At 42.4% G+C, this 22,286-nt stretch overlaps 2 protein-coding genes across 8 annotated transcripts in view; one reads left to right on the top strand and one right to left on the bottom strand.

Moving 5' to 3' along the window:
* Nucleotides 1–741: 741 nt before the first annotated feature.
* LOC118428740 overlaps nt 742–22,286 on the bottom strand; it is a 25,925-nt gene continuing 4,380 nt past the window's right edge. The window contains exons 1-3 of one of the 7 annotated variants that reach the window (XM_035838926.1): nt 14,823–15,180; nt 7,652–7,732; nt 742–5,788 (exon numbers count right to left, since the gene is read on the bottom strand). In XM_035838926.1, the coding sequence (XP_035694819.1) occupies nt 2,053–4,512 (2,460 nt within the window). In that variant the 5' untranslated portion in view covers nt 4,513–5,788; nt 7,652–7,732; nt 14,823–15,180 and the 3' untranslated portion in view covers nt 742–2,052. Of the gene's footprint in view, nt 5,789–7,651; nt 7,733–9,124; nt 9,144–14,822; nt 15,181–22,286 lie in introns of those variants that run through there. The other 6 variants (XM_035838922.1, XM_035838927.1, XM_035838924.1 and 3 more) reach the window with 6 other exon arrangements.
* LOC118428556 (ubiquitin carboxyl-terminal hydrolase 31-like) overlaps nt 21,104–22,286 on the top strand; it is a 16,013-nt gene continuing 14,830 nt past the window's right edge. Inside the window, exon 1 of the mRNA XM_035838651.1 lies at nt 21,104–22,192. Within this exon, the coding sequence (XP_035694544.1) occupies nt 21,362–22,192 (831 nt within the window). The 5' untranslated portion in view covers nt 21,104–21,361. The remainder of the gene's footprint in view (nt 22,193–22,286) is intronic.

Below are 22,286 nucleotides of genomic sequence, written 5' to 3'. Positions count from 1 at the left end.
CAGGTCGTTGGAAAAATAATAGAAATTGGACAAACGTAAACAAGTAACATGTCAGACGAGTTAGCTGGGTCGCTAACCATACTTCTCGGTCAGCTAACTCATCTGGCATGTTATGTATCTATATTTGTTCAATTTGTACTATTTTTCCGGCGACCTGTGGAGCCTGGTAGAGACTAAGAGCTTCATACGCACCTAAAACGGACTTGAATATATACGCATGTGTGACCCCACCTTTACCTGCTGACCTTTCGATGCCTGTCAGACATCTTCCTCAGAGTAAACTGGAGTTCTGCTTCTCGCCGCTATACTAGTATGTAGCATGTAGGTGGCGCTTTTGCGGCGAGAACAGAATCAGGCTTGTCAGAATACTTTCACGTTTGGATCCGTACAATTGTTGTGATTATAATCTAAATCGGAGGTAAAGAGATCTCCAAGCAGATGTTGGGAGGCAAGATAGTTACGTTTTCATAGCTTCTGTCACTGTAACAAACGAAAAAATGCTTCCTGGTACAGTCAAACCTGTCTATAGTGGCCACTCAAGGGACCGGACAAATTTGGCCACTATAGACAGGTGGCCCCTGTATAGAGGTGGCAACTTGTAGATAAAATACCCAAGGGACCGACAAAAAGTGGCCACTATGGACAGGTGGCCCCTCTGTAGAGGTGGCCCCTAATACAGGTTGGACTGTACTTAAGTTACCTTGGACTAAATAAAATCAAATGAAATGAAATAAAATGTAATAGACTTAACATCCCTTTTAATGTACTTCTTTTAAAGTTGCAGCTCATTCAAATTATAACCTTCAGTAAACTAAATAACTTCAAGATAGAATAAGATAAATATAGAATAAAATAAAATGGACTAAACATCCCCTTTAAGGTACTAGGTTGTTTTAAAGACATTACATTTGTATTGTTATTGATGTTTCTCTATAGTAATATAACACAGCTTGTTTAAATTGAATTCCAATCAAAATAAGATTTTTCATAGTGTACTAGGTTAGATAAAGTAACTAGACCTACTAAAACATAACTAGACTAAAGATACAAGGTAGTTTTCGCAACACTACATTGTCCGTTCATTGCCATTATGTATTCTCCAGAATAATGTAACACGACTCAAGTAATATTTGATTTAGACTACACTTGGCTAAATAAGATGGAATAGAATAAAATAAAATAGAATTAAATTTCTAACTTCACAACATTGTGCGTTCGTTACCATTGACAGTTCTCTAGTGTAACATAACACGACTCATTCAAATTGATTCTCTAGTGTGACATAACACGACTCATTCAAATTGATTCTCTAGTGTGACATAACACGACTCATTCAAATTGATTCTCTAGTGTGACATAACACGGCTCATTCAAATTGAATTTAGATAACGCAAGACTGGATAGAATAAACTGAAATTAAAGTAGAATAGACTAAACATCCATTCAAAGATACTAAACACCCCCTTTTACGACACTGCATTGCTACGTTCGTTGCCATTGCTGATTCTCTAAAAGTAATGTAACACGGCTCAATTAAATTCAAATTATACTAAACTAGAAAAAATCAAGATGAAATAAAATTAGATAGACTAGCCATCACTTCTAAGGTACCTAGATCGTTTTAACGACAGTAAATTTGTACTCTCGCGATTCCATGTACAGCTTGATATGGCTATTGACCTAATCAATTGACATAATATGATCAATATGATAAGTAGAGAATCATCCAAAATCGATAGGATGATGAATTTACTTCAGGATGACACTGGAATTGACTTTCCAACGAAGATGCATGATAAAGGATAGATTCTGAAACACACAGTCTGTTGTCTGCACCAAGTTGGCTACGATGTTGTGATTTTCTGTATGTAGGGCCTGCAACCAAATGGAAGTTCGAGCATTCTATATTGTCCCTCTAATCTAAACGCAGTGTCGCACGCGACATCACGACATTCCTTTGAAAATGTGAGCAGATCTTGTTTTAAAGATCAAATGTACAATGTATTACCGTTTAAAACGTTAGCACCGCTTCGACGCTGTTTACGAACAGAATTAGATTATAGTATTGTCCCCATATTGTTTGTGACATTTCTCCACGTGACCTAGAAAGTACGATATCCTCTCCTGCAGTCCGGTGTACAAGTCTACCTGTCCAAAATAGTTTTCGATGGACTGGACGTCCAAAGCTTCCTTAGCCAAGGCTTTCTTCAGAGAATTCACAAATTCGTCGACTCTGGACGTGTTTGTCTCATAGTTGTAAAAGCGATCCAAGACGTGTTTCCTAAATTTACAGTTTCCAGCCAGGTCGTCTTCTTCTCGCCAACATGCCGCAGGGCAGGCGATTGGACCGTGGGGGTTGGGGGAGGGGGGCTTGTTGTATAGTGCCGGATGGCAGCGCAGGATAGAGTCACAAACCGCGGTCGGAATGGACGGGGAGAACGCGGGTCTGTTGTCGTAGATGACGTGACGCAGTTCCGACGTCGCCAGGGCGGTGCGCTGCGGGTTGTGCGTTAGGAAATCGAACACGATGGTGTTAGTGAGATCCCACGTCATCTGACGCGTCACGCCCGCGTCTTCAAGGTCATTGAAGGAGATGCGGTGCGCTAGAAAGTCCTTTATCTTAGGGTTCAAGTCTATATCAACTCGTAGGGACTTGACTCTCCCAACAACCACAATGTCCAAGAACGGAGCTCCGTCCACCGTTTTCATCTGGTTTGCGACCCACTGGATTGTCTTATCCACATCTTTGTCCCCGTTTTTAACTTCCGACAGGAACTTCTCCAACGTGAACTTATTTGACGTGTAGTCGTGTAGAAGGTCGCCATCCGGTTCGATTATACCTTTGAGGAGGATAGAGTTGTCGAGAAACAGGCGACGGGAAGCGACAACCGGGGTACGGCCGAGCTCCATCAGGCGATCAATGTGGTATGCCACGAGCTCGGCAAAGCCACCGTTCATGATTTCGCCTCCGATGTGCTGCCGCGCTGACGTTCCCACGGCTTTCAGGTAACCGATGTGGTCATCCTCGAATTTGGCGATCATGTAGTCCCTTCCCTGGACCATGTACGCGTACTGGATTGTCCCTGTCTTATAAACCTTTGTCAGGATAGGATTGTATTTGTCTGCGTTGTATTCGTCACAAGTCCTGTGGTAGTGAGCTAACAGGGTGGACACGCGACCATCGATTTCTTCGTATATCTCTGGGTTTTCCTTCAATATCAGCGGCCCCATTTCCTCGTCTTTCACAACTTCTTCTCTGAGCTGACTTCCTAAACTTGGCACTTTTGATGATATGGCGTTGGCATGTTTGAACTTATTGATTATATCTGTTGGCACGTCGCAGACGTGTGTCCCAGAGAATAACGTGTCCGTCAGTACGAGTAGCCGTTTCCGGTAGTGAAAAGTAAAGTTCAGGGCCGTGACTCTCTCCGGCACGAAACACCGATCGTTGTCGATGAGAAGGTAATCGAAAGTCTCTTTACTGGCAAAGTGGGAGTGTCCGGATTTCATGCAGTTGGACAGGTACAGAAATACCACGTAAGGGTAGAAGTTCTTCGGGTGGACTAAATCTGCTAACTGCACAGATAACTTCATGTACATCCCGATATCAGGCACCCATGCGGTGACGAACGAGGACACCTGATTGCCGTCATTGTCGCTCAAGCCACAACTCATGGTTTTGTCAATGAAGGCGGAGGCATTGGAATCTAGGATGTGCGAAAAGTCGAGCATGAGTCCAAAAGACGGCGGAGTCAGATGAAACTGTAGGACCCGGTCGAAGTAGTAGGTTTTCAGCTCTCTCAAATGACTTTCTGCCTGGTTGTGGGATATGTTGCTGAAGACCGACTTGATACGGATCTTACTTTTCAAACATTGGCTGTCCGTGTACTGGAAGAAGTCTGCGGAGAAGGAAAGTCCGCACTCCGCCCCCGGCGCGCTACCCTCCGTGCTGATAGACGCGTCCTTCAGATCATTTATGTCCTTCAGGCGCCAGTGGTCGTAGCTCCCGAACGTCAGTTCCTGTGTCGTCTCCTCACAGCAGTTCGAACAGAGGTCTATCCTCTCCAGGCGAGCGTCCACCAGCGGTTCCGGGCTGTAGTCTGCCCACAGACATTCGGCTCGCGGCACCTCCACGTTGATCTGACATTCTGTGTGGTCCAGATAGATGTCGGGTTGTCGGCAGGGCTTCTCTGGCATTCGTTGGGGCAGGGAAAACTTGGATTTCGGCGTACGTTTCGTCGACTCGGTGTTCACGAAAAAGCACCGCAGTCGCACGTTGTCAGACCCCCGGTCGGTGTTGGTGCGCTCCACCCCGTCGCTGTAAACCTTGAGGTTTTTCTCCGAGTTTCCTATGGCTAGAACATTGTGGATGTCTAAGGTACCCATGTTATCTACGCCGTCTTCTCCGTACCAGACGCCGACTTTGTTGTTAACTATCACGGAGTTGTCCAGTGTTACATTCATCTTACCGTACCCAACACGCAGTCCGATCGCGCAGTTCCGAATGATCATATTCTTCAAAGTGACCTGGCTCTTCTCGCCTGACGTCAGAACGCAAGCCCGGTGAAAGTTCTCGATGATTGTTGACTGCACGACGAAGTTAGAGCCCTTATGGTTATACCCAGACCGCCTCCAACCGCGAAGACGCTGTTAGAAATCACCGAAACGTCGGACGGATTAGCGATTGTTCGAGGAGAGAAGAAGGAGAACGCGTCTTTTGTGAAATCTGCCATGATTCTCTGATCCAGACTAATCTCAGTGACGTGGACATTCTCCATGGTAACCACAGCCTCTCTTGCCGAACCACCCCCTGCACACCTTGCGATGACCGTCCCCTGTATGGCAATGCGACAAACGTCTCCTCTGATGGCCTCGCCAACGTTGTCTACCAGGCCCCCTCCGTGAAAACTTACGGCGGCATCTTTCTGGACATGAACTACCGGCGTCGTGTCCAGACTGCCAAAGTTGGGGCTCTTCGTGCTGCCGCCGTGTGTTAGCCAGGTGTTGTGAAGGTCGCCCTTGGAACCACGATGAAATGTGACCTGGTCCCACGGCATTACCTTTCCCTCTCCGTCCGGCATTGCTGTGAAGAGGACCGGATCGCCCCCCTCTCTCCCCATATTCACCCGACCGATGACGTCAAGACGTGACCCTGGGGTCATGAGGATGACCACACCTGGTTTCACGGTCAACGTTACGTCTTCTGGGATCCTCGGGCTCCCTTCGATGACCATGATGCCATTCGACCAAACAACGTTTTTATTTTTATCCACGCGAAGAGAAGCTTCTGAAACTTTTCTGACTGGAATGTTCGTTTGACGGAGGTGTACTGCCTGTACTGAGAAAGTGCGCGAGCACATCTCCGCCTCGCCGTCCTCGGCAGAGTCCTGTGCGATGTACTTGTCCACTTTTACGGACACTACCCAAACTCCGGGCTTGGGTAAGGCCAGGACAACAGAACCGATGCCGTAATACAAGATGAATTCAGATCCGATGCCTTCAGCGCCCTTAAGTTTGGCTAAAATCGTTGCCTCCGCCCGAGGAGCGTGACGACCATGTATGCCGGTGACCTCTACTTTGACTGGAAGCGGCGCGTGGATGGGGATGACTGGGGGATACACGACGCTGTCCAGGCGGCATCCCCTGGATGTCTTTTCCGAGGCGATCTGCACAGCATGGCGCATCTTCTCTGGCAGGTTGTCGCCGATGCTTCTGTAGACCAGGGTGACGACGACGATTCCTATGACGCTGTAGAGGATGTATCTCATCACCCTCCGGGGAGGCACTGCTGGAAAACGATAATTTATTATTTTCTTTATTTCAGGCTCTCACTGGCCCATATGACACAGGGACAAAACATGAAAAACAAAGAATATGTACAACTACCATGGCTATGTAAAGAGGCGGCGCCAAAGATTGGTGAAAAATGAATCCTGGTAAAACGAGTCGGACCTAAGTACAGACTGAATAATGGTATTAGTTGAATTGAAAAGCCTATGTACAAAGGAATGGCACTGTTTACGCCATCTGGCGTCGAAGGTATCAGTATGATTGAACACAAACATTTCACTAGCGTTGCAAGATCTCGGTAAACTCATTATTATACGGAAACAATTGTTGTAAGCCATGCGACATTTCGACAGAACACTCGAACGAAAAGAATTCCATAACTGCGCACCAAAGAGTTGGGAGCATTGAGATGTGAACAGTGTTTTCTTAATAGTAGGTGAACAAAGACAAAATTTTCGAATTATAGTATTTGCACGACAATACAGACCCCTTAGCTGGGCAAGAATGCAGTCATCATCACTCAGTCTGTCATTAATAGCAATTCCAAGATATACAAATGATGTCACAAATCTCTCAAAACACTCTCCATACAGATTGATCGACGCACGGGAGCGGATGTAAAAGTGGCAAACTAGCACTCGGGAAGCACATGCAGCTTCATGTCTTGTTTACATTGAATAACAAATCATTTTCTAAACCAAAGTCCTCACAAGTACTTACAAGTTTTTGCAGAGACTTAAGGCTAGGACATAACAAACACATGTCGTCAGCGTAAAAAAGATGGTTCACAAGAAAACCTCCTATATAGCAACCTACTTTAGTACTGCTGAGTCTCGAACTTAAGTCATCAACATATACATTGAATAATAGTGGGGATAGCAGACTTCCTTGCCTTACACCATTTGATACATAAAAGCAGGGAGACAAAACATTGCTCCATCTGATACACATTGTTTGGTTCTGGTACCAGTAAACCAGAAACCTCACCAAATACACCGGGACCTTTCTGTCAAGGAGTTTTTTTTTAAATAGAGTCCAATGGTTTACCCTATCGAAAGCCTTGGAGGCGTCCAAGAAACAAGCAAAAACTGGCGAACGGCGAACCGAGACCCCGGTAGTACTCAATTGTCTGTTTTAAAGTAAATACACACATGTCAAGTCCATGTCCACGTTTAAAACCAAATAAAACGGCCTCCAGAACTTTGGATAATGTTGATGCAAGGGCAATTGGTCTATAATTATCACTAATAGAAATATTACCAGATTTGTTTTTAACAACTGGGATTATGGTAGTATCTAACATAATTTTCGGAATGAAGTTATGGACAAGCGCGGCTGAAAACAATAGTGATATGCATATGCTAAGTTTAGGCCCCGCATATTTCAGGTGTTAATGCGATAATCCCATTGTGGTAAATTGCGGGAATTTCTTACTTCTGGTACAGTTTGGAAGTTATGTAGGGCTGAACATTATTGGACATCTAATTATGCAAATGAGTACCTCATTTGCATAGATTAGCAGAGACGCTTTTATAGCCTAGATAGATTATGTAGGCCTGTTTTGGGACTAAGGAGATGATCAGCTAAAATAATTAATGTAAAAATAAGGACTTTACTTCCATACGTAATGACAAACACTCACAATGCACGAGTTGTAAAGGTTAAATTATTTGGCAAAGGTATGGGGTCGTTTAACTCTAATTAGCCGATCTGAACTGAACTGAACTGAACTCTGGTTCACCCTTGTTTGATCAGTTCAAATCACAGCATACATGTTTCACACTAGTGTCAAGACACATTGTCACAGTTTTACCATGCGGCCAACAAAGTTACAGAGAAAGAAATATTGATTGTCACTTACGTAATGTTGTCGACTTGATCATGTTTCTCTGCGATGCTGAACAGAAAACGTCTCTGCGGTCACACGACAGCGCCTGTGCACCTGTAACAGACCGCCACCTTTATTCATTGTAAGGCCACGTTGATTTGATTATATGGATGACATCCGCGCTCGCACCAATTTTCGGCCATTTCCAAAAAAAGTTTTCGACCACACAATAAATTGTGCAAAGCAGCTGTAAAATGAGCACAAATATTCCGTAGATTGAAAAAAAAAAGTATCAGAAAACAGATAGAAATCTAACTAATGCCATAGAATGCCAAAATGAATCTAAAGTCAAAGAATAAGATGTGAAAGGACAGAAAGAAAAAAAATCTATTGTTGGTTGGGGGAGATACCAGTACAGAAAATTCAGGTCCAGAGGATCATTTCCAGGTCCGGACATGAACCTGGACCTGATTGTCTGTGGAAACTTGAGAACTGGCAATACTCAAAACAATGGTAATTGGTCAATTTTGCTACAAAGGAATCTGTTTGGTGGATTATTGGACTCCCACTGCATTTTAAAATCCCATCTCCATGTAATAAAGGCTATTTCTGTACCTTTGACTGTAGAAACTTGGTGCAATTGACTATAAAGTACTCTACTTGACTTCGCTCTTGTTGTCTTCTTGGCCCCCCGGTTAGACCCCAAATGGCTGCCGACATAGTGTGTCCATTTTGTAATTGGCGAAACCTGTGTTTTTTTCAGGTCTGTTTTTTTTATTGGTCGTATGATGTACTGGTCCATACACCTTACTGTTGGTATACCATACTATGTGTTTAGTCCTATGTTCAACCTTCATGGCCACTTTGATTTCATACTGAAGGCAATTTTTTTTTTTTTGGCCAAACTTTTTTTTTATTCGCTCGCTCGCATCAGTTTTGGAGTTCCCGGAGGATGTCATCCATATAATCAAATCAACATGGCCTAAGTACAAATATGAGGCCATCTGAGGTCTATGCAGTAAATCAGTGCCATTATTTTCTGACGGCGCGGTGATAAGGGGTGGTTGTAAAAGCTGTTCTTTCCTTGCCTAGACGGTTTTCAGTTGCATTCCAAAGGGAGATGCGTTTGATGATAAGGGATGTGAAAAATCAAATCTGACAGTGGAGTCTTATTCCCTTGAATAGTAGGTCTCTGTGGCAATTTCATATCCGGTTTTTACTGGGCGCCTTCTCTGCTCGGAGAGTACGCGGAGAGAGGCCCGCATCTATCTACATGTACGTGACACAGAAGGACCTTGTGCCATGCTGGCCACGTCGTCTGGTTCGCTCCTCGTTGTTTGACTAACCGGCTACTACCAAGTATACTAATATGTAGTCACGTGCACAACAGTATGACAAAGTGATGAGTTGTAATCCGTTCTTTTGTCGCTATTACCTACAAATCTGTGACCTGAAAATGTTGCAAATAAAATCTTGCGTGTCTAGAAATATAACACAGTAACTTACGAGAACCCCTCTGAAGAACAGCACACAGGACTTAATCCGGACACGTTAAGTGTTTGTTTAAGAAGTGACCTCGGTGTGTGTGGTTATGTCGTGCGCTGTGTGTACATATTACGTGCCTGAGCAGGGATTAGTGCAATTAACGTTTCATTGCGCAGAATCAAACGGTAATCGGCAACACATCCACAAAATCCGAACGTACATTCACCAACTGGCTATGCGCAGAATCAAACAGTAAGAGCCAACACATCCACCAAATCCGATGAAGCGGATGAAGTGTTTACCAAGACCGCTATAAAAGGGCGGGTTACTTTTTTATTTTTTTATTCACATATATTTTGAGAGTATGAGGCAGAAAGCAACAAATTGCTTATATTAAGCCTTCTACTCAAGAAACATACGCATAAAACAAGAACAGTAAACCACATTACATACATAAGTACAAAATGGATAACAGAAAAGTAAATTTAAACGAGACAAGTTGGTGCTTAATCAATTAGGAGAACCTGCCTGTACAGTGGATATAAGTAATGACAAGATCAAAGATGTTACAGTTCTGTTGATGTGAGAGAGATGTTGATCCTGATAACAGTAAAGTGCATAAAGAGGTGTCGTTGAGGTGCTTTAGGTCTACTATAATATTGGAGACAGCCGATAACAAAGAACTTCTTTGGCTGGTATAGAGTGTGCAGTGTAGTAGATAATGTTCAGTTGTTTCACAATGATAGCCGCATTTACATGTAGGATAATCAATACAATGGTGTTGAAATAGATGGTAGTTTAACTGACTGAAATTTAGACGGAGCCTTGTAAGTTGAACTACGGAACGACCTTGGCCGTAAGAGAAATGGGAGTATTTTGTCGGCTTGTTAAATAGTGAGTCCAGCTCTTTTTTGAAAGTGTAGATCGAGAGGACGGCTTTAGCATTCGTAGGCAGTTCATTCCACAAGTGAACAATTGAAGGTAGGAAGGATCTTTTATACTTTTCAGTTTTACAGGAAATGGAAGTAAGGTTTTGGTTTGCGCGAAGGTTGTAAGGGACCGTATCACAGATACGTGGCGGGATAATGTTATGTAAGTACAGTGGTGCGAGACCATTCATAATTTTCCAAAACTGAATCAACTGGTGCTTTTTCCTTCTGTCCGCTAGTGTGTCCCATGCAACCTCGGCTAACAAGCTCTCATGTTTAGTGCCTCTCATGGCTCCGGTACAAACTCGTGCCGCGGCCATCTGCACAGACTCAAGAAGATCACAATCTTTGCCGAGAAGGCCACACCAAACAATGTCAGCATATTCAAGTAATGGACGAATCATAGTGACATACAGAGTTTCTAATGTTCCCCGAGGGACAAAATATGATATCCTCTTCAGAAGATTGATTCGCTTCATTGCCTTGGTAATCAATGTAGACATGTGATATGACCAGGACAAGTCACGTTTCAAGTTTAAGCCCAAATGCTTGTGAGAGTCAACTTCTTTAAGCACAACTCCTTTAAACAATAATGGTGGGTGATTGACTTTGACCCTTTTCATGGAGAATGTCATCAGTTCAGTTTTAAGAGGATTAAAAGTTACTAGCCACTGGTCCGACCATTCACCTACCATTCTAAGATCATGGTTCAATCTATTTGCTGAGACAAGCGGATCCAAAACTACTTCCACAAGAGACGTGTCATCAGCAAAAAGATTGGCATCAGTTTGTAAGTTGTCCACTAGATCATTAATAAAAACTAGGAAAAGGAGTGGGCCCAAAAGCGACCCCTGTGGGACACCTGCGTCAATCGGTAGCCAGTCGGAACATGCCCCATTAATGACAACTCTCTGCTTCCGATTTGTGAGATAAGATTGTATCCATTGAAGAAGTGAACCAGATATTCCTAGTTGGCTTAGTTTGAAAAGGTAGCCTGGAATCCAGCCGTATTGTGCTTTGGTCGCTCCCCTGAGGTACGCTTCCTGCCAATACACAGGAAGCAGAGCGACCAAAGCACAACACGGCTGGATTCCAGGCTATTGAAAAGGAGACCATCGTGCCAAACTTTATCAAAAGCTTTTGATATGTCCAGGAAAACGGTGCGTACTTCAAAACCTTGGTCTACTGCTTTGTGCAGCTTGTGAACAAGGTGTGTCAGTGAATGACTGTGAGTCTCCGGGAGAAATCCAGAATTTCGATCGGTTAGCAGGTTGTTGCCATGTAAGTAAGCAGATAATGGGGCATAAACTATCCGTTCAAACACTTTGGACACACAGCACAAGAGTGAAATAGGCCTATAGTTTTCTTTGGACTGCTTATCACCTTTCTTATACACTGGAACAACATTTGAAAATTTCCAAATTGACGGAAAACAGCCGTATTCTAATGAAACATTAAACAAATGCGACAGTGGTTGTGCTATTGAAGGTGCTATACACTTCAGAAACCTATTACTTAGTCCATCAGGCCCTGTGGCCTTGTTTATATTGAGGTTTGACAGTACACTGTAGACATTTGCGGGGCAACAAATAATTGAATTGAGAGCTAGTTCTGTTCTGGGTACAAAGTTTGGGAAAGAGGCGCCATCGGTATTCAGGTACGTTTGAGATGCAAAGTAGTTGTTAAGAATATCGGCCTTGGCCTTGTCGTCTGTCATAACATTTCCATTCTCAAGTAAAGAGGGCAGAACCCGGTCCGCCTTGCCAAGAAAGATGTCCTTGGAAACAGACCACCATTTTTTGGGGTTAGAAGTTGGATTGGCAAGGTCAAGACAGAGGCTATGCCGATGGTTTCTCTTCGCTTTTCTAATTAAATCTATACAATTATTTCGAACTCGTTTAAATGCACAAAATAAACTAGGGTTATTCGTTTTTTTGTACCTTTTGTAGAGCCGCCTCTTTCTCCTGAGTAAGCGCCTGATCTCACATGTCATCCAGGGCTTATCTCTAGGGCGGATAGTGACTACTTTACTTGGAATAACCATCTTTATGACATCTGTGAGAGTTGACATAAAAGCCTCAGCTGAGGCATTCACGTCTGGAATGTGATCCGATATCACGGAATTCCAGTCTACTTCAAGAATCTTAGAATTAAGTTCTTCATAATCGACGTTCGTAAAGTCATACATTGTTCGTTTATAAGCGTTGACTTTAGGGACCTTAACAGACATTGTTCCATAAATAACAGCATGGTCACAATTAGCAAGGGGAGGAAGAATACCATGGTTCACAAACATACCTGGTGAATCAGTAATAATCAGATCAAGCACAGATGCTGAGGTGTCGGTACTACGAGTAGGTTCCGTTATTAACTGAGAAAAATTGTTGTCAGACACAAATCTGTTTATCATACCAGCTGCATTATCTGAGTTACCATTGAAATCACCAAGTAAGACTATTGCATTTTGCTGAGAAGGTCCATTGTCCACAATGGTATCTACCGCCCGCTGCAGGTGGTCTATGAATGCCATACACTCATCCACATTCTGGCCAGGTGGTCTATAACAGGTACAAATGTAAACAGTCCAATTCTTTAGCTTCACCTCGCACCAGATTGTTTCACAACCATCTGTTTCAAGGTCAGACCTTCTTTCACACGGTAGATTATTGGATGCGTAAAGCGCAACTCCACCCCCATGTCTGTTGCGGTCCCGTCGTAACGGGGATTGATATGACGATAGGCTAATATCTGAATCGGAAATAGTTTCGTCACACCAAGTTTCTGTTAATGCTATCACATCAAATCCCACATCTAGGGCAACAGACTCGAGTTCATGGAGTTTAACAAAATCATTAGCAGGTAGACTTCTCACGTTGGCGTGGCAGATGGAGAGAGACTTCATGTTATGTGGGGAGGGATTGGAGTACTAAAGGAACAATGCTCTCCCGCCTGGCACGCACGTGTGAGGAGGAATTCCTCGCTAATTGATAATGACAACACCAACTATGCTGTACAGAGCAGCGACAAACATGTTTAACAAGGTGACACAAATTGTTACATAAATACCTAAGTAGAGATATACACTTATAATCACAAGTACGCATAGGCGTAAAAGTCAATGTTGGACCGCGTGTCCACCAAAAAAAAAGAAAAAAAAGCATAGATCCTAATCAAGTTACAATAGACCATGAAGGCGTAGCCCTCAGACAAACAGATCATCTTAAGTCAGGTTGTTTAGGGAACAAACAAACTATTAGCGAGAACTTGGCCACAGTTACAGACAGTAAGTCATAGAGTTTACTTCCCTTAACAGAAACCAAACTTAACAGATAGGAACTGAAATCTGGCTAATAACAATTCTCATGAATTCAGTCTATTCAGATATTTTTAGGTAATTAGGAGGCCTTGATGACAATTTTCTTTCAATGTGACGGCCTTAGGGTAATCGGCGAAGTTATGAGGGACGACTTTAGCTTGTCACTACGGCCTTATGTCGTCATTTATGTGGGCGAGGCGAGGACGCCTATCATCACCATCCACTCTGTTCTATCTATGCAAGTTGTGATTCTGGGACGGCTGATGAATGTATCTAGCAAAACATTCTCATGAATTGTGATTGTATGTTTTATTTTTTTCGCATCTATTACATCAATCAAAAATAAATCAATGTGTAGAAAAGAAAGCATCCGAGGGGGGGGGGGGGCTATACATGGCTTTTCGTGTGTCTCCTCACCCCCAGAAACTAGATCGTATTAAATGTTAACGTTTACATTATACATGATCAAATTGAACAAAATTAAGAAACGAAATGAATTGAAATTATAACATGAAGTATCTTTTAATGAAACAAGAGATGGTCAATTAAATCAGCTCAAGTGGTTATTGCTTTTCTGTGCCATGTTGCTAAAATCGGCGTGAGACGTCCATGTCTACATTTCTCAGGCATGCCAGCTATGATGTCTGACAGAATACTTTGCTCGACAGGGTAAAATCTCAATCTCCAAGATGAGATTTGTGGAAAAAATACCACTGCCGTTACATATTGTACGTATTCTCGATCTCGGAATCCTGCCTTTCTTTCCTTCTATTCTAAACAAAAAACGAAAAAAATAACGATTTTCTTTCTTAAGACCAACCCACCTGTCGGTGTCCCTTGACCTAGGTACCTAGGTACCTGTAAGTTATGACACTCTTAGCTCCTATTTCTTGATCTTTGTAGACTCGACAACTGGTTCCTTCAATTAATTCCAAACATCAACGTCACTCAAAGTGTAGTGTCCACACCCGTTTTTGCGGCAATATTTACTATGTCTACCCATGGTCACGCTCTACGACGGAGCAGTTTCTAACTGCCCATAAAAACTTAGAAGGCACTGTTACACGTGTCAAGAAAACAGCAAGTTCATGATATAGCTATATCCTAGGTGAGGTCAGCTGAAGCGACCGTTCAGAGAGGTGACCGTTTGCTCTGTTTGCTCTGTAACCTTCTAACCACCTTTGTTTACTCCAAACCGATGACCTATTTTTTTATAACGTTGTCTCTTCCACAAAGATGTAAGCTTCAGTGTGTATCAAAACCAGACACGTGCTACCACAGACTCATCAATTTGAAGCAAGTTAAAATCCTGCCTGTCTCTAAGATTTTAAAAAGTTGTAAAAAAGTTTTGAATGAAAAAAAAAGTGCTGAATTAAATCATTCCATATCCGGGTGACACGTCACGAAGATATACAAATGAGAACATCAAACATTCCAAGTTGTGTCTACTTTAGCCAAACAACCATTGACCTACCGACACTGACCTCCCTCAACGGCGCTTGCTTGTGTCAACGTATTTTGAACTCCTCGCACCCAGGGTAAGGCGTTAGTGGGTCTGTGTGGGTCTGTGTGAACAATCGCTTGTCAGTCACATGATGACCTGATTTTCCCACGGGTCAGAGGTTAGATGAAATTGTTATGACACCGGAGAAAAGAGAAAAATGGGAGTTTATTATCGCCACGCTGGTTGGATGTTCGGTAAAAAAATGGACCAGAATAACGCATAACGTTATGTTTTATGTTGGATATCAACATTTAGTCACTCCAAGCAAGATAAGTTTTGAAGATAAAGTGTTGATAGCCGCAGATAGCGACGGTTGTATTGTACTTTGAGCATTAGCTATTACTAGATAACGTTTCATGTAACGTGTTGCTATACAGTACAACCGTCGCTATCGGCCGGCGACTACCGAAAACAGCGTTTTGCCTTATTGGCGAAGGCAAAACGCTGCCTACGAGTGAATGCTTGTGTCTGACAACATTACATCTGTACTTGAAATGAATACCAGTACATAATATCAACAGTAACGTTAGTTACATTCTGTTCATTTTAACAATCGTCCGTTAACGTTAACGGGAGGGGTCCAAAGTCCGGTAGGGGTCCAAAGTCCGGTAGGATTTTAAAATCATTTTTGCGGAGATATGCATAAGTGTCTGCACATAATAAGTGCAACTTGTTATGGACTAAACCTTGTTGTAAATAACTGAAAAGTCAGAGTATGTGTCCAAGTTGGTAAGCCCCAACAGATAACGATTGAAAAAAGTACACAAGTTTGACGCCTTCCGTGCATGCTGACGAGCGAACATATGAATGAATGAATGAACTTTATTGCACGACATTTGCACATGGTACAATTGTAAGGCAACAGTGATAAGTCAATTAATACAATGATATTCGTCTAAGGTCTATAACTACATACATGTATAGTACAGGAATATGAACATAAATGGCGTATTGAAATAATGTAATATGCAAGTTAAACAAGTCGAACTGTTACTGTACAATAGATTCTCTCTTTTTTAGAGCATTACATATGTATTGGCCTAAATACGAAGATATGTTGTCTGGACATGACATAAGTAGATTGAAAGTACATTTGTTTGTCTTTGGTAAAGGTGTGCTAGATTTACATGTGATTGTATCCATTAATTTTTGTCTATCTACGCTATATGTGGGGCATGTCATTAGGAAATGGTACTCATCTTCAATACCATCTTTACATGAAGGACATTGCCTCTGGTTGGCTGGTATATTACGGTACCGACCTTTTTCTATTTCCAAGCAGTGTGAACTGATTCTTAATTTGGTTATGTTGACAGCAAAGGCTTTATTACGAACTGACGAGAGGTAATTTTCAAGTATAAAGTGACTTTTGATTTGGGAATAGGTTTTTAGTTTGTTGCAACTGTTTATTTCTCGTCGCCAGCCAGAGAGAAATGTGTCTTTTAAACGTTCTTTGAATATGTTACCAAAGTGTTTGGCATCAACCGCAGGGCTTAGCCAAACACTTTGGAAACCATGCCTGCACAAAATATCTTGAACATGGACAGTCCATTCTAGTTCATGTTCAACTGCTGTGTCATATGCCTTCTTTACAATTCTATCATTGGGAAGGGTACGTAATCTAAGCCAGTATTTAATAAGTTGTGTTTGCATGTCAACGTATAATGGAAACATTCCTAATTCGCCTCTGATGGCAGCGTTTACAGAGCCTCTTGGGACACAGAGAAGCATTTTGCAATAGTTAAGAAGAACATATTCCAAGTCAGGTATCTCATAGGACGTTGTAGGCTGTTCTAATAAAACATTTTGATTAGCTAGGGTTTTTGAATTATATAAGACATTCAACTTATCTTTGTACTTCTTAAAACGCACTAGAACAGGGCGACATGCTACTGTATCAGATTTCTTCCCAGTACGGGCAACCTTAAGAACTAGATCATGTACATTAGATCCCAAAATCGGAGACAACATGTTGCAGACTTTCTCCCTAATATTTTCATTTGGTAACTCTACTATACCATTTAGAATAAAGTCTCTGCATCGAATATTGGTCCCTATTACCTCACTACAATAAAGTAAAATAGGCTTGACTAGGCTGTTAAACAAATCTAGGGAGAGGGAGATAGACGGATTGTAGTTAGATGCCAATAGAGATTTAAGTTTAAACGATGCGCGAAGGGCTTTTAATCTGATTTGTTTCGTAGCACGATTGAAAGATCCCGATGGGGTTATGTCTATTCCAAGATATGTATAAGAGTCTGTGATGTTTATGGTCTGTCCCTGTATTTGGAAAGGGGAGCGCTGATTTTTGTATGCTCGTCCATTTTTAGAGAAAACCATGACTTTGGTTTTATCCCTGTTGATGGATAGTTTCCACAGGGAGCAGTACTTATCTAGTCCTTTGAGACACTCCTTTAGTCCTGCTTCTGATCTGGACAGGAGCACAAGATCGTCTGCCCAGAGCAGGCTGCTTATGGGGGCATCTTTTAGAAAAACGGGATCGGATGATGGTGATGTTAATAAAGTTGGGAGATCATTTACAAAAAGATTAAAAAGAAGCGGACTTAGGTTACAACCTTGGCGTACTCCACGTGCTGATTTAAAGTAATTTGACAAACCTTTTGATGTTTTAACACAGAATTCTACATTGGAATACATGGATTTTATCATACTAAAGAACTTTCCACCAATGCCAGAAGATAAAAGTTTGTAAAATAACCCATTTCTCCAGACTGAATCAAAAGCCTTCCTGAAATCCACAAAACAGGCATATAATTTTCCTCCAGGTACAGATATCTGTTGATCTATTAAAGTTTTTAGAACAAATATGTTATCACTTGTCCTGAAGTCTTTTCGGAAGCCGGACTGAAAAGGAGATAATATGTTTTCGTTTTCAAGAAAGTGCTGCAATCGTCTGTTTAGTATAAATGTGAATAGTTTTCCAACGCAGCTGGAAATAGCTATCCCTCTGTAATTTGATGGGTTTGAAGTGACGCCGCTTTTAAATATTGGGACTAAAATGCTTTTACTCCATACTTGTGGGAAATTGCCGGACTGAAGGATGACATTGAATAGTTTTTTTAGTGGTGGGATAAGTTTTGTGTCTCCATATTTCAGCATCTCATTGAGAATCGAATCAATACCACATGCTTTGTTGTTTTTCAGATTTCGTAAGCCATTCTTTACTTCCTCTTCGGTGATTTCGAAATCTAAGGGGTTTCCCGTTTGGTTTTCAAGATTATTGATGATGTTGTCTGTTTGTTTCTTATTGTTTCGGTCTATTGTGGTCCTATTGTTCATTCTATTGAGAAGTTGAGGCCTTTCTTGTATTACATGTTGATGAAAGTCTTTGTCAGATGTGTCGTTTTCCGCTAAATTGTTTAGATTTTTAAAGTGAGTTCTCCAGGCTTCGTGAGTTATGCTGTCATCTTCCTGTTGTTTATCATTGTCATTTAGTTGTTGCTGTTTCATTTCTCTCCAAAATTGTTGTGGGTTTACTTTGCTAAGTTTGCTAAGATTTGTCCATTGCCTCTCTTTAAATAGTCTTTTTTCTGTTTTTAGTTTTTTCTTATATAATTTAAGGTTACAGAAATATGCATGGCGGATGTCGAGTCTCCATGGACATCTAGAGAACTGAGCAGCCAGTTGGTTTACTTTACGTTTGAGGGAAAAACAAGATGATGTGAACCATGGTTTGCTTTTCTTTTTCTTTTTCTTATTTTTCCTGTAAACAATCTTCCGGAGAGATTTATCGGCCACATCAGTAATAATATTTGTAATTTCTTTTACAGCATTGTCCACATTTGGGAAAGGGTTATTCATAAATTTTTGTAAGTTTGATAATGTCGAGGGCGCTAGTAGTGCTTCAGTGAATTTTGCATGAGAATCCTCGTCCCATATGTATTTTGTTGGTAATGGGTTCGCCGGGGTATTTTCTTGTTTCACATAAGGAGAGTAGTTTGTGGATATGGAACATGACAATGAACAATGGTCAGAAAACACGGAAAGGTCATTTACTTTTAAATATTGAATTTTGGAGAGGAATTCTGAATTTACGATATAATAGTCTACCAGGCTTGAGCCATTGTATTTGTGACATGTAAGTTTTCCCGATAGATCACCCGGTACCCGTCCATTTAAAATCACGAGGTTGGCTGCAGAGCAAAGGTCTAGGAGTTGGTTGCCATATCTGTTTACTCCTTTGTCACAGCTGGACCTAGCCTGTATATCTTCTCTTACATCTAAAAATTCATGGCTCAAACAATCGTCGTGGATAAAGGATTCCTGAAGGGATGCTGTCCTGGCATTTAGATCACCTAAGAGTAATACGTCTCCTTGATTTGAAAATTTTGATATATCTTCTTGTAAAGTTTCAAAGACTAGGTTGTTTTCCATTTTGATAGATGAAGAATTTTCAGGGGAGAAATAGGCACATCCGACATACAAATCTCGCTCCAGACCAAAGAAATTTCTATCTAACTTGCACCAAAGAATATCTGGGTGCCCTATTGAAAGTTTTGTCACGCCTTTTGAGAACTTGTTTCTAAACATAATAACTACGCCGCCAGAATTCCTTCTGGATGATTTCTTAGCACTTCTATCACTTCTATAAAAACTAAATGAATCTATTCTAAAGTTTTCCCCTGGCTTAAGCCAGGTTTCTTGCAAGCAAATAAAATCAAAATCAGCTAAGTGGGAAACAAAATCTTCGTCTTGGCATTTTCGCCTAAGGCCGCCTTGGATATTCCAAGAACCGAATTTCAAAGCAACCTTCTGAATTGTCATACTAGTGTTACAAAGGGCGAGCTTGGCTACATTGTCAGCAGAGTGATTTTCATACATAATAGTGTTGACTAGCTATAGGTAATATGAAATTGTGTACCTGTATAGTTCCATGGATGTATAACTACTCACAGATTGTCCAAAGTCTTCCAATCTATGCATACCATACTGTCTGACTTTCACTGCTTCAGGAAGTCCGTCAGCATATGTAACAGCTTCTCCACAGTCTGCTGTTTGTCCCGTGTGTGGTTCCAGTCGGTCCCCTGGTGGCTTGGTGCACGTGCTGGGTTCCTCGGGTACATCTGCGACGAGTCCCGTGGAGTGTTCCAGAGGGGTGGGGGGTGTTGTCCGCGCCGCATGTAGGGCTGAGTGTTTGGCATCCACTGTGGTCTTCTCGCTGGTTTGGTGCGCTGTCTGGAGTCCATGGCTTCCTGGTGGTGCCTCAAGGTGCATACATATCGAGAACATGGCCCGGGAAACTATTAAATAATTCATCGTCAAATACGAAATGTGAAAAGATACCACCACAGATGAGAAGGCTATCTATAAAACTTCCTAAATAAGCACAGCTATGCCGTGTCTTTGCTTTTATAGTTGGATAATCGGAGCTGAATTATGCCGCATGTTCACGGCCCTGTCACCCCCGCCATCTTTGCCAATCACCTTTGAAGGAAGCCGAGCGATGCTCAACATGATGGAGTTAGTCAACCTGTCAGTAGAGTACCAATCATTCAAGAAAATCGATCCCTACCGACTAAAGAAATCCTGTGGTCGTTTTTGCTGTTAAAAACAAGGTTGAAGCAGGAAATACAGAAGCCGAAAGTGAAAAAGTGTAATCACAGGCAGATGTAAACAAATGTGCCGCCATTTTTCTTTTTGGCGACAGGTTGGTTTCACCGTGAGAGGTAATCCTTGTAAGTAAACGTATTTAAATATGCATCGTAATTCAAAATATTGCATATATTTGTGACAAAAAATAGTATTGCAGGAGCTTAGTGTTATTTTGCATGCATAGGATGCTTAAAAATATGCAGAGATGGATTGGTTGTTAACTTATCGGAGTTTGGACCCCCTTTTTTGTGTTAGAACGTTCCACTGAAACGCAAGTCCAAACCTGCCAAAACTTTCGCGCGCTGTCAAAGTAAAGTTCGGAATGCTGCCGTTAAAGGAAACATATGTCTGCACAGCTTAAATCACAGTTATATGGTTGTTAACAAGATCTTAAATTGTTTTTGATGGGTTCTCAGTAAAACGTACGATGACAAAAGCCATGCGCATTCACTTAGAACAGTTACCGGACATTGGATCCCCCCCGTTAACGTTAACGTTACACCAAGTCCGCAATACTAGTTTAGTCGGACTCTTTGGCCGTCTGCCACTTTGTAGTGTACGTATCATTAGATCGGTCTAGACTGTAAATATTGCTCGTGTTATAGATGAATGAAGGTCAAGTTCATGTGGGGTCTGTGTTATGTGTCCTCACTTGTCCCCATGACGTTTACACTCCAACAGGTGTCCAACTTTTCCCGCCAAAACGGGCTGGGGAGATCTCGCGAGACCTGGTAACCTTTGACCTAGGCGCTGCAGGAGTCCACCTGCAAGGAAATGGCGGATTTCTACGATTTTAAAAAGTTGCAGTTCTTTTACTCTGTTTCTAATGATATTTTGTTCAAGTGACCCACAATGACGTTATCGGAGAAAGCAAGGCACATAATGTACCGGGAGAAATGAGTGCCGAGACACAAGAGACTTCTGAGGATGGGAAGGACGCAGCGGAAAATGAAGACCAGAGTTCGCCGCCCAGATCGGCGGAGGAAGGCGCGAGTGACTCCGAAGGTGGGTTCACGGAGTCGCCGAGAAAACCAACCGCTCTCTCACGAACCCCGACCTTCAGTGAAACAGTGTCGGGCACAGAGAGCTCTGCACCTTCCCCTACAGTGTTGCTGCGTGCGAAGAAGCGAATGTTGAAGCGCTCTCGGCCGTCGTTTAGGTCCGTCGGTAAGCTTGTACAGAAGATGGTTCGACATATGTCGCTGTTCTCACAACTACAAAGCAAGGAGACTTCCACGGTGGGCAGCTCAAGTCCGCGGGAATCTGTGGTGTCCACGGAGGATTCCGGGACCCAGAGGAACTCTTTGATTTTCTCGGGAGGTAAACTGCCCGTGCCCGGCCTGTCTGGGCTGAGAAACCACGGCAACACGTGTTTTATGAACGCCGTCTTGCAGTGTCTCAGTAACACCGACATGCTAGCCGAATATTTCGTCTTGAACCAGTACAAGTCGGACTTGAGCAGGATCCGTCGGTGGCGGGACAGTACCAGGTTGAAACCTGTAACCCGTGGGGAGGTCACAGAAGACTTTGCCAAGATTCTTAAGGCACTGTGGTCCTGTCAATACACCCCAAAGCTCACCAGTGACTTCAAAAACACCGTGTCCAAGTACGCCTCCCAATACAGTGGCTACAACCAGCACGACGCCTTTGAGTTTCTACTTTGGCTGTTGGACAAAGTTCATGAGGACCTGAACTGTGCATCGAAGAGAGGGTACAAGAAAGCTAAGGTCGGGAATCATCTCTTGTCGTTTTTTCCTATTCATATTTCTACATATAGTGGATTCATTTCCCTTTGGCTTTGTGCAGTAGTTTTATTTTGCA

The sequence above is a fragment of the Branchiostoma floridae genome, chromosome 13 (assembly GCF_000003815.2).
Source record: "Branchiostoma floridae strain S238N-H82 chromosome 13, Bfl_VNyyK, whole genome shotgun sequence".
In the NCBI taxonomy this organism is placed as follows: Eukaryota; Metazoa; Chordata; class Leptocardii; order Amphioxiformes; family Branchiostomatidae; genus Branchiostoma; species Branchiostoma floridae.
This window is presented reverse-complemented; position numbering and strand designations above follow the sequence as displayed.